At 45.2% G+C, this 16,245-nt stretch overlaps 1 protein-coding gene across 1 annotated transcript in view; it reads right to left on the bottom strand.

Moving 5' to 3' along the window:
- The window catches only part of MUC19 (mucin 19, oligomeric), a 137,532-nt gene that overhangs the window by 33,561 nt on the left and 87,726 nt on the right, over positions 1-16,245 (bottom strand). The window contains exon 45 of the mRNA XM_053199622.1: positions 78-15,316. Coding sequence (XP_053055597.1) covers positions 78-15,316 — 15,239 coding nt within the window. The remainder of the gene's footprint in view (positions 1-77; positions 15,317-16,245) is intronic.

Below are 16,245 nucleotides of genomic sequence, written 5' to 3'. Positions count from 1 at the left end.
CGAGCTCTAAATATTATAATCCTGACAAATGTATATAGTTCAAAAGTAGAAATCTGAACAAAATTTAAATTGCTTACAATAAACGGTCTATTTTCAGTGAACTTGACTTGCCTTCAGATGTGGTAACCTCATTCCTTAACATCCCAGTGGTTATCCCAGTTGATGATCCACTTGTCCCTGATCCTTCTGGTGATGGTCCAGTTGTCCCTGAAACTTCATGTGATGGTCCAGTTGTTCCTGATGCTCCAGATGATGGTTGAGTTGTCCCTAAACCTAAAATAGCTGATCTAGTTGTCCTTGATTCTCCATTTGATGGTCCAGCTGTCACTGATCCTCCAGCTGGTGATGCAGTTGTTCTGGATCTTTCAGATGCTGGGATAGCTGTATCTGAAACTAAAACAAGTAGTCCAGTTGCTCCTGCTCCTCTAGATGATATTCCAGTTGTCCCTGGTGCTCCAGCTGATGGTCCAGTTGTCTCTGAACCTATAACAGATGGGGCAGTTGTACCTGATCCTCCAGATGATGATCCTGTGGTCACTGAACTTTCAGCTGATGGTCCAGTCCTCTGTGACGCTACAAATGGTCCAGTTATCCCTGAATTCACAACAGGTGGTCCAATTGTCTCTGCTCTTTCAGGTAATCGTACAGTTGTCCCTGATCCTTTAGTTGATGGTCTAATTGTCCTTGAATCACTGACTGATGATATAGCTGATCCTAATATTTCAATTGATTCAGTGGTCTGTAACCCTGATGATCCAGTTTTGGCTGATCCTTTGGTCGATGGCCCAGTTGTTCCTGGTTCTATAGCTGGTGGTACAGTTGTCCCTAATCCTTCAGATGATTGTGGAGTTGTCCCTGAACCTAAAATAGATGGTCCTGTTGTTCCTGATCCTCCAACAGATGGCTGAGTGGTCTCTGCTGCCCCAAATCCTTGTACAGTTGTTCCTGCTTCTTCAATTAATTGTCCAGTTGTCTGTGATTCTCCTATGGATGGTCCAGTAGTCTTGGACCTTACAACAGAGGTTTCAGTTGTTTCTGATAATCCAGAAAATATTCCAGTTGTCCTTGATCCTTCAGCTGAAGGTCCACTTGTTCCTAACTCATGTAATGTTCCAGATGTCCCTGTAAATCCTGCTGATGGCAAAGATGTTCCTGATTCTACAACAGATGGTCCAGTTGTCCCAAATCCACCCATTGATTGTCCAGTTGTCTTTGATATACCTACTGATGATATAGTTGTTCCTAATAGTTCAGATGGTGGTCCAGTGATGGATATATCTCCAGATGATGATCCACTTGTCCCAATCACTCCATGTGATGGTTCAGTTGTGCCTGAACCTATAACGGATGGTCTAGTTACCCTTGGTTCTTCAGATGATGGCAGGGTTGTCCCTGAACCAAAACTTGATGATCCTGTCATTCCTGACAATCCAGTAGATGGTCTTGAGGTCTCTGATCCTAGGGCTGATTGTACAGTTGTCTTTGATTCTTCAGTTGATTGTTCAGTTGTCCATGATCCTACTATAGATGTTGCAGTAGTCTCTAACATTGCAACTGAGGTTTTGGTTGTTTCTGATACTCCAGCTAATGATCCAGTTGTCCTTGATCTGCTAGCTGATAGTCCTATGGTCCCTGATCCTCTAGCTGCTGTTTCAGTTGTCCCTGATCCTAAAACTGGTGGTCCAGTTGATTCTGTCAATCCTGGTGCTGATGAAGATATTCCTAATCCTACAACGGATGGTGCAGTTGTCCCTGATCCTCCAGTAGATGGTTGACTTGTCCTTGATATTCCAACAGAAGATCTAGTTGTTCTGAATACTTCAGTTGATGATCCAGTGGACCCAGATTCCCAGGATGACAGTCCACTTGTGACTGATCCTGTAGCAGATACTCCAGTAGAGCCCGACTTTACCAATAAAGGTCTAGTTGACCTTAATTTTTCAGAAGATGGTAAGGTCGTCCCTGAACCTAAAATAGATTGTCCTGTAGTTTCTGATCCTCCATGGAATAGTCCTGTAGTCCCTGATCCTCCAGATTCTAGACCTGTTGCCCCTGCTTCCTCAGCAGATTGTCCAGTTGTCTGTGTTCCTCCTATGGATGTACTCATAGTTGCTGAACTTACAACAAAGATTTCAGTTGTTTCTGATCTTCCAGAAAATGATCCAGTTGTCCCTGATCCTTTAGCTGATGGTCCAGTTGTTGCTAAACCAGCTGATGGTCCAGGTGTCCCTGTCAATCTTGACGGGAGAGATGTTCCTAATCCTACAGCAGATAGTCCAGTTGTCTCTAACCCACCAGATGATAGTCCAGTTGTCCTAGATATACCAGGTGATGATCTAGTTGTTCCTAATTCTCCAGTTGATGGTCCAATTGTCCCTTGCACTTCAGATGATGGTCTAGTTATGCCTGTCACTCCAGATGATGCCTCAGTTGTCCCTGAACCTACAACAGGCAGTCTAGTTGTCCCTGAAACCAAAACAGATTGTCCTGTTGTTTCTGATCCTTCATGGAATTGTCCTGTGGTCCCTGAACCTCCAGCTGTTGGTCCTGTTGTCCCAGCTTCTTCAACAGATTTTCCAGTTGTCTGGATTCCTCCTATGTAGGGACCACTAGTACCTGAACTTATAATAGAGATTGATGTTGTTTCTGATCTTCCAGAAAATGATCCAGTTGTCCCTGCTCCTTCAGCTGATGGCCCAGTTATTCCTAACCCATGTGACGGGCTAGATGTCCCTACCAATCCTACTGATGATACAGATGTTCCTGACTCTACAACAGATGGTCCTGCTGTCATCCCAGATCCACCCATTGATAATCCAGTTGTTTCTGATAAACCAGCTGATGAACTAGTTGTTACTAATTCCTCAGCTGATGGTCCAGTTATTCCTGTCATTCCAGATAATGGTCCAGTTATGCTTTCCACTCTAGATGATGGCACAGTTGTCCCTGAACCTACAAAAAATCTTCCAGTTGTTCCTGACCCTCCTCGAAACAGTCCTGTTGTCCTTGCTTCTTCAGCTGACAGCCCATTTGTCTGGATTCCTCCATTGTAGAGACCACTAGTACCTGAATTTACAGTAGAGGTTGCTGTTGTTTCTGATCTTCCAGTGAATGATCCAGTTGGCTCTGGACCAGACATCCCTGTAAATCCTATTGATGGTACAGATGTTCCTGATTCTACAAAAAATGGTTCTCTTGTCATTCTAGATCCACTTGTTGATGGTCCAGTTGTCTCTGATATACCAGCTGATGATCTGATTGTTCCTAATACTTCAGATGATGGTCCAGTGGAATCAGATACTCCAGATGACAGTCCAGTTGTGGCTGATCCAGTAGCTGATACTCCAGTTGTGCCTGTCTTTACCAACGAAGATCTAGTTGTCCTTATTTCTTTAGAAGATGGTAAGGTCATCCCTGAACCTAAAATAGATTGTTTTGTTGTTCCTGATCGACCATGGAATGGTCCTGTGGTCCCTGATTCTCCAGCTGCTTGTTCTGTTGTCCCTGCTTCTTTGGCTGACAGTCCAGTTGTCTGTGATCCTCCTGTAAATGGACCAATAGTCACTGAACTTACAACAGAGGTGGAAGTTGTTTCTGATATTCCAGAATATACTCCAGTTATCCCTGATCCTTCAGTTGATGATCCAGTTGTTGCTAATCCAGGTGATGGACCAGAGGTCCCTGTCAATCCTACTGATGGTACAGATATGCCTGATCCTACAAAAGATGGTCCTGTTGTCACCCCAGATCCACTCATTAATGCCCCAGTGTTCTCCGATATACTGGCTAATGATCTACTTGTTCCCAATTCCATAGTTGATGGTCCAGTTATTCCTGTCACTCCAGATGATGGTACAATTGTTCCTGACAAAACAACAGATTTTCTTGTTGTTTCTGAACCTAAAACAGAATGTACTGTTGTTCCTGATAATCCATGGAACAGTCCTGTGGTCCCTGAAGCTCCACCAGCTCGTCCTGTTATCCCAGTCTCCTCAGCAGGTGGTCCAGTTCTATGAGATCCTCTTGTGGACAGACCAGTAATCCCTGCACTAAAAACAGAGGTTTCAGTTGTTTCTGATATTCCAGCCAATGACTCAGTTGTCCTCGATACTACAGATGATTGTCCAGTTGTTGCAAATGGATGTGATGGACCATAGGTCCCTGTCAATCCTGTTGATGGTACAGATGTTCCTGATCCAACAACAGACATTCCAGTTGTCCCTGAACCTCCAGAAAATAGACCAGTTGTACTTGATATATGAGTTGATGATCTAGTTTTACCAATTACTTCAGATGATAGTTCAGTGGACTCAGATACTCCAGAGAACAGTGCAGTTGTGGCTGATCCTCTAGCCAGTACTCCAGTTGTGCTGAACTTTACCAATGAAGGTCTCGTGGTCCTTATTTCTTTAGAAGTTGGTAAGGTTGTCCCTGAACCTAAAACAGGTTGTCTTGTTGTTCCTGATCGTCCATGGAATGGTCCTGTGGTCCCTGATATTCCAGCTGCTTGTTCTGTTGTCCCTCCTTCTTTGGCTGACAGTCTAGTTGTCAGTGATGCTCCTGTGGATGGACTGGTAGTGCCTGAACTTACAATGGAGGTCACAGTGGTTTCTGATCTTCCAGCCAATGACACAGTTATCCTCGACCCTACAGATGACTGTCCAGTTGTTGCTAAACCAGGTGATGGACCAGAGGTCCCTGTCAATCCTGCTGATGGCACAAATGTTTCCGATCCTACAACAGATGGTCCAGTTTTCCCTGACCCACCAGAAAATAGGCCAGCTGTACTTGATATACGAGTTGATGATCTAGTTGTTCTGAATACTTCAGATGATGGCTCAGGTGACTCAGATACACCAGGTGACTGTCCAATCGTGGCTGATCCTGTAGCTGATATTCCAGTGGTGCTGGACTTTACCAATGAAGGTCTAGTTGTCCTTATTTCTTCAGATGATGGCCCAGTCATCCATGAACTTAAAACAGATTGTCCTGTTGTTCCTGAACGTCCATGGAATGGTCTTGTGGTCCCTGATCGTCCAGCTGCTTGTTCTGTTGTCCCTGCTTCTTTGGCCGACAGTCCAGTTGTCTGTGATCCTCCTGTAGATGGACTAGTAGTGCCTGAAGGTACAATGGGGGTTGCAGTGGTTTCTGATATTCCAGCCAATGACTCAGTTGTCCTCAATCCTAAAGATGATTGTCCAGTTGTTGCAAAACCAGGTGACGGACCAGAGGTCCCTGTCAATCCTGCTGATGGTACGGATGTTCCTGGTCCTACAACAGATGGTCCAGTTGTCCCTGAACCTCCAGAAAATAGTCCAGTTGAACTTGATATATGAGTTGATGATCTAGTTGTTCTGAATACTTCAGATGATGGCTCAGGGGACTCAGATACTCCAGATGACTGTCCAGTTGTGGCTGATCCTGTAGCTGATATTCCAGTGGTGCTGGACTTTACCAATGAAGGTCTGGTTGTCCTTATTTCTTCAGATGATGGCCCAGTCATCCATGAACTTAAAACAGATTGTCCTGTTGTTCCTGATCGTCCATGGAATGGTCTTGTGGTCCCTGATCGTCCAGCTGCTTGTTCTGTTGTCCCTGCTACTTTGGCCGACAGTCGAGTTGTCTGTGATCCTCCTGTGGTTGGACTTGTAGTGCCTGAAGGTACAATGGGGGTTGCAGTGGTTTCTGATATTCCAGCCAATGACTCAGTTGTCCTTGATCCTACAGACGGTTGTCCAGTTATTGTGAACACAGGTGATGGACCAGAGGTGCCTGTCAATCCTGATGATGGGACAGATGTTTCTGATCCTAAAACAGATGGTCCAGTTGTCCCTGAACCTCCAGAAAATAGGCCAGTTGTGCTTGATTTTCGAGTTGATGATCCAGTTGTTCTGAATACTTCAGATGATGGCTCAGGGGACTCAGATACTCCAGATGACAGTGCAGTTGTGGCTGATCTTGAAGTCAATACTCCAGTTATGCCTGACTTTACCAATGAAGGTCTTGTTGTCCTTATATCTTTAGTATTTGGTAAGATCGTCCCTGAAACTAAAACAGGTTGTCTTGTTGCTCCAGTTCGTCCATGGAATGGTCCTGTAGTTGCTGCTACCTCAGCTGCTTGTTCTGTTGTCCCTGCTTCTTTGGCTGAAAGTCCAGTTGTCTGTGATCCTCCTGTGGATGCAGTGGTACTGCCTGAACTTCCTATGGAGGTTGCACTGGTTTCTGGTCTTCCAGACAATGACTCAGTTGTCCTCGATCCTACAGATGACTGTCCATTTGTTGCAAACCCAGGTGATGGACCAGAGGACTCTGTCAATCCTGCTGATGGCACAGATGTTCCTGGTCCTACAACAGATGGTCCAGTTGTCCCTGAACCTCCAGAAAATAGTCCAGTTGAACTTGATATACCAGTTGATGATCTAGTTGTTCTGAATACTTCAGATGATGGCTCAGGGGACTCAGATACTCCAGATGACTGTCCAGTTGTGGCTGATCCTGTAGCTGATATTCCAGTAGTGCTGGACTTTACCAATAAAGGTCTGGTTGTCCTTATTTCTTCAGATGATGGCCCAGTCGTCCATGAACTTAAAACAGATTGTCCTGTTGTTCCTGATCGTCCATGGAATGGTCCTGTGGTCCCTGATCGTCCAGCTGCTTGTTCTGTTGTCCCTGCTTCTTTGGCCGACAGTCCAGTTGTCTGTGATCCTCCTGTGGATGGACTGGTAGTGCCTGAAGGTACAATGGGGGTTGCAGTGGTTTCTGATATTCCAGCCAATGACTCAGTTGTCCTTGATCCTACAGACGGTTGTCCAGTTATTGCGAACACAGGTGATGGACCAGAGGTGCCTGTCAATCCTGATGATGGGACAGATGTTTCCGATCCTAAAACAGATGGTCCAGTTGTCCCTGAACCTCCAGAAAATAGGCCAGTTGTGCTTGATTTTCGAGTTGATGATCCAGTTGTTCTGAATACTTCAGATGATGGCTCAGTGGACTCAGATACTCCAGATGACGATCCAGTTGTGGCTGTTCCTGTAGATGATATTCCAGTTTTGCTGGACTTTACCAATGAAGGTCTAGTTGTCCTTAATTCTTCAGATGATGGCCCAGTCGTCCATGAACTTAAAACAGATTGTCCTGTTGTTCCTGAACGTCCATGGAATGGTCCTGTGGTCCCAGATATTCCAGCTGCTTGTTCTGTTGTCCCTGCTTCTTTGGCCGACAGTCCAGTTGTCTGTGATCCTCCTGTGGATGGACTGGTAGTGCCTGAACTTACAATGGAGGTTGCAGTGGTTTCTGATCTTCCAGCCAATGACTCAGTTGTCCTAGATCCTACAAGTGATTGCCCAGTTGTTGCAAACCCAGGTGATGGACCAGAGGTCCCTGTCAATCCTGATGATGGGACAGATGTTCCTGGTCCTACAACAGATGGTCCAGTTGTCCCTGACCCACCAGAAAATAGGTCAGGTGTGCCTGATTTTTGAGTTGACGATCTAGTTGTTCTGAATACTTCAGATGATGGCTCAGGGGACTCAGATACTTCAAATGACTGTCCAGTTGTGGCTGATCCTGTAGCTGATATTCCAGTGGTGCTGGACTTTACCAATGAAGGTCTAGTTGTCCTTAATTCTTCAGATGATGGCCCAGTCGTCCATGAACTTAAAACAGATTGTCCTGTTGTTCCTGATCGTCCATGGAATGGTCCTGTGGTCCCTGATCTTCCAGCTGCTTGTTCTGTTGTCCCTGCTTCTTTGGCCGACAGTCCAGTTGTCTGTGATCCTCCTGTGGATGGACTGGTAGTGCCTGAACTTACAATGGAGGTTGCAGTGGTTTCTGATATTCCAGCCAATGACTCAGTTGTCCTCAATCCTACAGATGACTGTCCAGTTGTTGCAAACCCAGGTGATGGACCAGAGGTCCCTGTCAATCCTGCTGATGGTACGGATATTCCTGGTCCTACAACAGATGGTCCAGAAGTTCCTGAACCTGCAGAAAATCGGCCAGTTGCACTTGATATACGAGTTGATGATCTAGTTGTTCTGAATACCTCAGATGATGGCTCAGGGGACTCAGATACTCCAGATGACAGTGCAGTTGTGGCTGATCTTGAAGTCAATACTCCAGTTATGCCTGACTTTACCAATGAAGGTCTCATTGTCCTTATATCTTTAGAATTTGGTAAGGTCGTCCCTGAAACTAAAACAGGTTGTCTTGTTGCTCCAGTTCGTCCATGGAATGGTCCTGTAGTTCCTGCTACCTCAGCTGCTTGTTCTGTTGTCCCTGCTTCTTTGGCTGAAAGTCCAGTTGTCTGTGATCCTCCTGTGGATGCAGTGGTACTGCCTGAACTTCCTATGAAGTTTGCACTGGTTTCTGGTCTTCCAGACAATGACTCAGTTGTCCTCGATCCTACAGATGACTGTCCAGTTGTTGCAAACCCAGGTGATGGACCAGAGGACTCTGTCAATCCTGCTGATGGCACAGATGTTCCTGGTCCTACAACAGATGGTCCAGTTGTCCCTGACCCACCAGAAAATAGGCCAGCTGTACTTGATATACGAGTTGATGATCTAGTTGTTCTGAATACTTCAGATGATGGCTCAGGTGACTCAGTTACACCAGGTGACTGTCCAATCGTGGCTGATCCTGTAGCTGATATTCCAGTAGTGCTGGACTTTACCAATGAAGGTCTGGTTGTCCTTATTTCTTCAGATGATGGCCCAGTAGTCCATGAACTTAAAACAGATTGTCCTGTTGTTCCTGATCCTCCATGGAATGGTCCTGTGGTCCCTGATCGTCCAGCTGCTTGTTCTGTTGTCCCTGCTTCTTTGGCCGACAGTCCAGTTGTCTGTGATCCTCCTGTGGATGGACTGGTAGTGCCTGAAGGTACAATGGGGGTTGCAGTGGTTTCTGATATTCCAGCCAATGACTCAGTTGTCCTTGATCCTACAGACGGTTGTCCAGTTATTGCGAACACAGGTGATGGACCAGAGGTGCCTGTCAATCCTGATGATGGGACAGATGTTTCCGATCCTAAAACAGATGGTCCAGTTGTCCCTGAACCTCCAGAAAATAGGCCAGTTGTGCTTGATTTTCGAGTTGATGATCCAGTTGTTCTGAATACTTCAGATGATGGTTCAGTGGACTCAGATACTCCAGATGACGATCCAGTTGTGGCTGTTCCTGTAGATGATATTCCAGTTTTGCTGGACTTTACCAATGAAGGTCTAGTTGTCCTTAATTCTTCAGATGATGGCCCAGTCGTCCATGAACTTAAAACAGATTGTCCTGTTGTTCCTGATCGTCCATGGAATGGTCCTGTGGTCCCTGATCTTCCAGCTGCTTGTTCTGTTGTCCCTGCTTCTTTGGCTGAAAGTCCAGTTGTCTGTGATCCTCCTGTGGATGGACTGGTAGTGCCTGAACTTACAATGGAGGTTGCAGTGGTTTCTGATCTTCCAGCCAATGACTTAGTTGTCCTCGATCCTACAGATGACTGTCCAGTTGTTGCAAACCCAGGTGATGGACCAGAGGTCCCTGTCAATCCTGCTGATGGGACAGATGTTCCTGGTCCTACAACAGATGGTCCAGTTGTCCCTGACACACCAGAAAATAGGGCAGGTGTGCTTGATGTACGAGTTGATGATCTAGTTGTTCTGAATACTTCAGATGATGGCTCAGCAGACTCAGATACTTCAAATGACTGTCCAGTTGTGGCTGATCCTGTAGCTGATATTCCAGTGGTGCTGGACTTTACCAATGAAGGTCTAGTTGTCCTTAATTCTTCAGATGATGGCCCAGTCGTCCATGAACTTAAAACAGATTGTCCTGTTGTTCCTGATCGTCCTTGGAATGGTCCTGTGGTCCCAGATATTCCAGCTGCTTGTTCTCTTGTCCCTGCTTCTTTGGCTGACAGTCCAGTTGTCTGTGATCCTCCTGTGGATGGACTGGTAGTGCCTGAACTTACAATGGAGGTTGCAGTGGTTTCTGATCTTCCAGCCAATGACTCAGTTGTCCTAGATCCTACAAGTGATTGCCCAGTTGTTGCAAACCCACGTGATGGACCAGAGGTCCCTGTCAATCCTGATGATGGGACAGATGTTCCTGGTCCTACAACAGATGGTCCAGTTGTCCCTGACCCACCAGAAAATAGGGCAGGTGTGCCTGAATTTTGAGTTGATGATCTAGTTGTTCTGAATACTTCAGATGATGGCTCAGGGGACTCAGATACTTCAAATGACTGTCCAGTTGTGGCTGATCCTGTAGCTGATATTCCAGTGGTGCTGGACTTTACCAATGAAAGTCTAGTTGTCCTTAATTCTTCAGATGATGGCCCAGTTGTCCATGAACTTAAAACAGATTGTCCTGTTGTTCCTGATCGTCCATGGAATGGTCCTGTGGTCCCTGATCTTCCAGCTGCTTGTTCTGTTGTCCCTGCTTCTTTGGCCGACAGTCCAGTTGTCTGTGATCCTCCTGTGGATGGACTGGTAGTGCCTGAACTTACAATGGAGGTTGCAGTGGTTTCTGATCTTCCAGCCAATGACTCAGTTGTCCTCGATCCTACAGATGACTGTCCAGTTGTTGCAAACCCAGGTGATGGACCAGAGGTCCCTGTCAATCCTCCTGATGAGACAGATGTTCCTGGTCCTATAACAGATGGTCCAGTTGTCACTGAACCTCCAGAAAACAGTCCAATTGTACTTGATATACGAGTTGATGATCTAGTTGTTCTGAATACTTCAGATGATGGCTCAGGGGACTCAGATACTCCAGATGACAGTGCAGTTGTGGCTGATCTTGAAGCCAATACTCCAGTTATGCCTGACTTTACTAATGAAGGTCTCGTTGTCCTTAAATCTTTAGAAGTTGGTAAGTTCGTCTCTGAAACTGAAACAGGTTGTCTTGTTGCTCCAGTTCGTCCATGGAATGGTCCTGTGGTTTCTGCTACCTCAGCTGCTTGTTCTGTTGTCCCTGCTTCTTTGGCTGAAAGTCCAGTTGTCTGTGATCCTCCTGTGGATGGACTAGTAGTGCCTGAAGGTACAATGGAGGTCGCACTGGTTTCTGGTCTTCCAGACAATGACTCAGTTGTCCTCGATCCTACAGATGACTGTCCAGTGTTTGCGAACCCAGGTGATGGACCAGAGGACTCTGTCAATCCTGCTGATGGGACAGATGTTCCTGATCCTACAACAGATGGTCCAATTGTCCCTGAACCTCCAGGCAATGTTCCAGTTGTGCTTGATTTTCGAGTTGATGATCTAGTTGTTCTCAATACGTCAGATAATGGCTCAGTGAACTCAGATACTCCAGATGACTGTCCAGTTGTGGCTGATCCTGTGGCCAATACTCCAGTTGTGCCTGACTTTACCAACAAAGGTCTCATTGTCCTTATTTCTTTAGAAGTTGATAAGGTCGACCCTGAATGTAAAACAGGTTTTCTTGTTGTTCCTGATCGTCCATGGAATGGTCCTGTGGTCCCTGATCTTCCAGCTGCTTGTTCTGTTGTTCCTGTTTCTTTGGCTGACAATCCAGTTGTCTGTGATCCTCCTGTGGATGGACTGGTAGTGCCTGAACTTACAATGGAGGTTGCAGTGGTTTCTGATCTTCCAGCCAATGACTCAGTTGTCCTCGATCCTACAGATGACTGTCCAGTTGTTGCAAACCCAGGTGATGGACCAGAGGTGCCTGTCAATCCTGCTGATGAGACAGATGTTCCTGGTCCTACAACAGATGATCCAGTTGTCCCTGACCCACCAGAAAATAGGGCAGGTGTGCTTGATGTACGAGTTGATGATCTAGTTGTTCTGAATACTTCAGATGATGGCTCAGCAGACTCAGATACTTCAAATGACTGTCCAGTTGTGGCTGATCCTGTAGCTGATATTCCAGTGGTGCTGGACTTTACCAATGAAGGTCTAGTTGTCCTTAATTCTTCAGATGATGGCCCAGTCGTCCATGAACTTAAAACAGATTGTCCTGTTGTTCCTGATCGTCCTTGGAATGGTCCTGTGGTCCCAGATATTCCAGCTGCTTGTTCTCTTGTCCCTGCTTCTTTGGCTGACAGTCCAGTTGTCTGTGATCCTCCTGTGGATGGACTGGTAGTGCCTGAACTTACAATGGAGGTTGCAGTGGTTTCTGATCTTCCAGCCAATGACTCAGTTGTCCTAGATCCTACAAGTGATTGCCCAGTTGTTGCAAACCCACGTGATGGACCAGAGGTCCCTGTCAATCCTGATGATGGGACAGATGTTCCTGGTCCTACAACAGATCGTCCAGTTGTCCCTGACCCACCAGAAAATAGGGCAGTTGTGCTTGATATACCAGCTGATGATCCAGTTGTTCCTATTTCTCCAGCTGGTGGTCCAATTTTCCCTGTCACTCTAGTAGATTGTCCAGGTATACCCATCATTCCAGATGATATTCCACTTGTTCCTGAACTTACAACTGATGGTCTAGTTGTCTCTGAACCTAAAGCAGATTGTTCCATTGTTCCTGATACTCCAGGGAATGGTTCTGTGGTCCCTGATCCCCCAGATGTTGGTCCTATAGTCCTTGCCTCTTCAGGTGATAGTACAGTTGTATGGATTCCTCCTATGTAGGGACCACTAGTTCCTGAGCTTACAATAGCAGTTGCCGTTCTTCCTGAATTCCCAGCAAATGATCCAGTTGTTTCTGCTCCTTCAGCTGATGGCCCAGTTGTTACTAACCCAGGTGATGGGCCAGATATCTTTGTCCAACCTACTGATGGTACAGATGTTTCTGACCCTACAACAGATGGTCCTTCTGTCATCCCAGATCTACCCGTTGATAGTCTAGTTGTTTCTGATATACCAGCTGGTGATCTAGTTGTCCCCAATACCTCAGCTGATGGTCCAGTGGTGTCTGAATCTCCAGATGATGATCCCATGGTCTCTGTGTGTCCAGGTAATGGTCTGGTTGTCTCTGAACCTAAAACAGATGGTCTAGTGGTCCCTGATTCTTCAGATAATGGGTGAATTGTCCTTGAAACAAAAACAGATGACACTGATGTTCCTGATCCTCCAATGAATTGCCCTGTTGTCCCTGATCCTCTACCTTCTTGCCCAGTTGTTCCTGAATCTTTAGTTGACCATCCCATTGTCTGTGATCCTCTTACAGGTGTTTCAGTAATCCCTAATGTTATAACAAAGGTTTTTGTTGTTTCTGATCCTTCAGCTAATGTTCCAGTTTCTCCTGATGCTCCAGCTGACAGTGTTGTGGTCCTTGATCCTCTAGCTGCTGTTCCAGTTATCTCTGGTCCTCCAACTGATGATCCAGTTGACCCTGTCAATCTTGTAGATGATGTAGATTTTACTAATCCTGCAATAGGTGCTGTAGTTGTTTGTGATACTTTCGTTGATGGTACAGTTGTTCCTAACCCAAATGATGATCCAGATGTCCCTGTTAATCCTACTGATGTTACTGATGTTCCTGATTCTTTTCCTGAATGTCCAGTTATCCCTGACCTTCCAGTTGATGGTCCAATTGTCCTTGACATACCAGATGATGATCTAGTTGTTCCTAATTCTCCAGATGATGGTCCCATTGTCCTTTTCACTCCAGATGATGCTCTGGTTGTCCCTGAACCTACAAAAAATAGTCTACTTGAAGGTATAGTTGTTCCTGGACCTACAACAGATGGTCTGGTTGTCCCTGAACCTAAAACAGATTGTCCTGTTTTTCCTGATCCTCCATGGAATGGTCCTGTGGTCCCTGAACCTCCAGCTCTTGGTCCTGTTGTCACAGCTTCTTCAGCAGATTGTCTAGTTGTCTGTGATTTTACTGTGTAGGGACCAGCAGTCCCTGAAATTACAACAGGGGTTACTGTTGTTCCTGAATTTCCAGCAAATGATCCAGTTGTCCCTGCTCCTTTAGCTGATGGCCCAGTTATTCCTAACCCATGTGATAGGCCAGATGTCCCAGTCAATCCTACCGATGATACAGCTGTTCCTGATTCTACAAAAAATGGTCCTGTTGCCATCCCAGATCCAACTGTTGATGGTCCAGTTGTCTCTGATATACCAGCTGATGATCTTGTTGTTCCTAATGCTTCAGATGATGGTTCAGTGGACTCAGATACTCCAGATGACAGTCCACTTGTGGCTGATCCTGGAGTCAATACTGCAGTTGTACCTGACTTTACCAATGAAGGTCTAGTTGTCCTTATTTCTTTAGAAGTTGGTAAGGTCATCCCTGAACTTAAAACAGATTGTCTTGTTGTCCCTGATCGTCCATGGAATGGTCCTGTGGTCCCTGATATTCCAGCTGCTTGTTCTGTTGTCCCTGCTTCTTTGGCTGACAGTCCAGTTGTCTGTGATCCTCCTGTGGATGGACTGGTAGTGCCTGAACTTACAATGGAGGTTGCAGTGGTTTCTGATCTTCCAGCCAATGACTCAGTTGTCCTCGATCCTACAGATGATTGTCCAGTTGTTGCAAACCAAGGTGATAGACCAGAGGTCCCTGTCAATCCTGCTGATGGTACAGACGTTCCTGATCCTACAACAGATGGTCCAGTTGTCCCTGACCCACCAGACAATAGTGCAGTTGTGCTTGATATACCAGATGCTGATTTAGTTGTTCCTAATACTTCAGCTGTTGGTCCTGTAGTATCTGAATCTTGAGATGATGATTTAGTTGTTCTTGTCACTCCAGATGATGTTCCAGTTGTCCCTGAACCTAAAACAGATGTAGTTGTTCCTAATCCTTCAGATGTTTGAGTTGTCCCTAAACCCAGAACAGGTGTTTCTGTTTTTTCTGATTCTTCAGTGGATGGTCCTGGAGTCCCTGATCCTCCAGCTGCTAGTCCACTTGTCTGTGCTTCTTCACCTGATCGTCCAGTTGTCTGTGATCCTCCTATGGATGGTCCAGTATTTCCTGACTTTAGAACAGAGCTTTCAGTTGTTTGTGATACTCCAGCGAATAATGTAGCTGTCCCTGATCCTTCAGCTGATGGTCCAGGTGTTGTTAACCCAAGTGATGGTTCAGTTGCTCCTGTCAATCCTTCTGATGGTACAGATGTTTTTGAAACTACAACAGATGGTTCAGTTGTCTCTGATCCTGTAACTGATGATCTTGTTGTTGCTGATCCTCCCAGTAATGGTCCTGTTTTCCCTGTCACTACAGATGACAATACAGTTGTCCCTGATTCTTCAGATGATATTCTAGTTGTCCCTGATCTTCCCTCAGATGGCCCAGTTGTTCCTCGTCCTTCAACATAGTGTCCAGTTGTTCCTGTAAAAATAAATAGTAAAAATACAATTTTGTTTTTAAGATATATCGTGGGATTTTTGTTGTTGTTGTTAAACTAGGCGCTTTCTCCACATAGCTTTCAAGCATCTTCATGGCCACCACCATATTTCATACCTTTTATTCTACAGTGTAACTTCTTCCTGTTTATTCATCTAGCAGTACTTTACTGGGTATTTTGTGTGGTATTGTATAAGTTCTCAGAAACATATAAATATTACTCATTTTACCATTGGAACTACCCTATGGCATATATAGTACTAGTTTCCCTTTTGATAGAGTAGAAACTAAAGCAAATATAGTTGAAATAGCTTTTCAAAAATGATGTAGCTAGTAATTAGAGAGTTCTCAGTTTCATGAAGCATTCCTAGTTGAATGGAAGAGACATACAGACATATAAATTAAATTATATCCAAACAAACAAATCCACACACAAGAAAAGTGTCAAAGCACTAACATAAAGTGAGGTAATACTGAGCAACTGGGATTCTATTTTAGACTGCTTGGATAACAGACCTCTCTGAAAAAAATCTCTTTTATTTTGAGATATGACAAAAAAGCAGAAAACTATGTGAAACTCTAGGGAAATAGAACTCAGGCAGTGGGAACAGCTAGGGCAAAAGCCCATAAGGCTGAAATGAACTATTTGTGCTAGAAAAGCAGAAGTAGAAGGTGAATGTATTTGGAAAATTGGAGGTTACAGGGAGGACATGCCAACAACTTGGCATCACCCAGAATACTCTGATATGAGACCCTTATATCAAGAATTCCACCAAGGGAACAGATGGGGTTGGAAACCTTGGATTTGTTGAGACATGGATCTACACAGTAGTGTGTGTGTATGGTGCCTATTTACATCAAAGCTTCATTACTTGGGCACAGCAGCAAATAACCTACTGCCTACCATATCTTCAATCCTTCTGGAAGGTTCTCTTTCATAGAACCTGTTGTTTTATTTTGTTAATAAAAGTAAAGCCTCTGAATCCT

Source organism: Acinonyx jubatus, chromosome B4 (genome assembly GCF_027475565.1).
Source record: "Acinonyx jubatus isolate Ajub_Pintada_27869175 chromosome B4, VMU_Ajub_asm_v1.0, whole genome shotgun sequence".
NCBI lineage: Eukaryota > Metazoa > Chordata > Mammalia > Carnivora > Felidae > Acinonyx > Acinonyx jubatus.
This window is presented reverse-complemented; position numbering and strand designations above follow the sequence as displayed.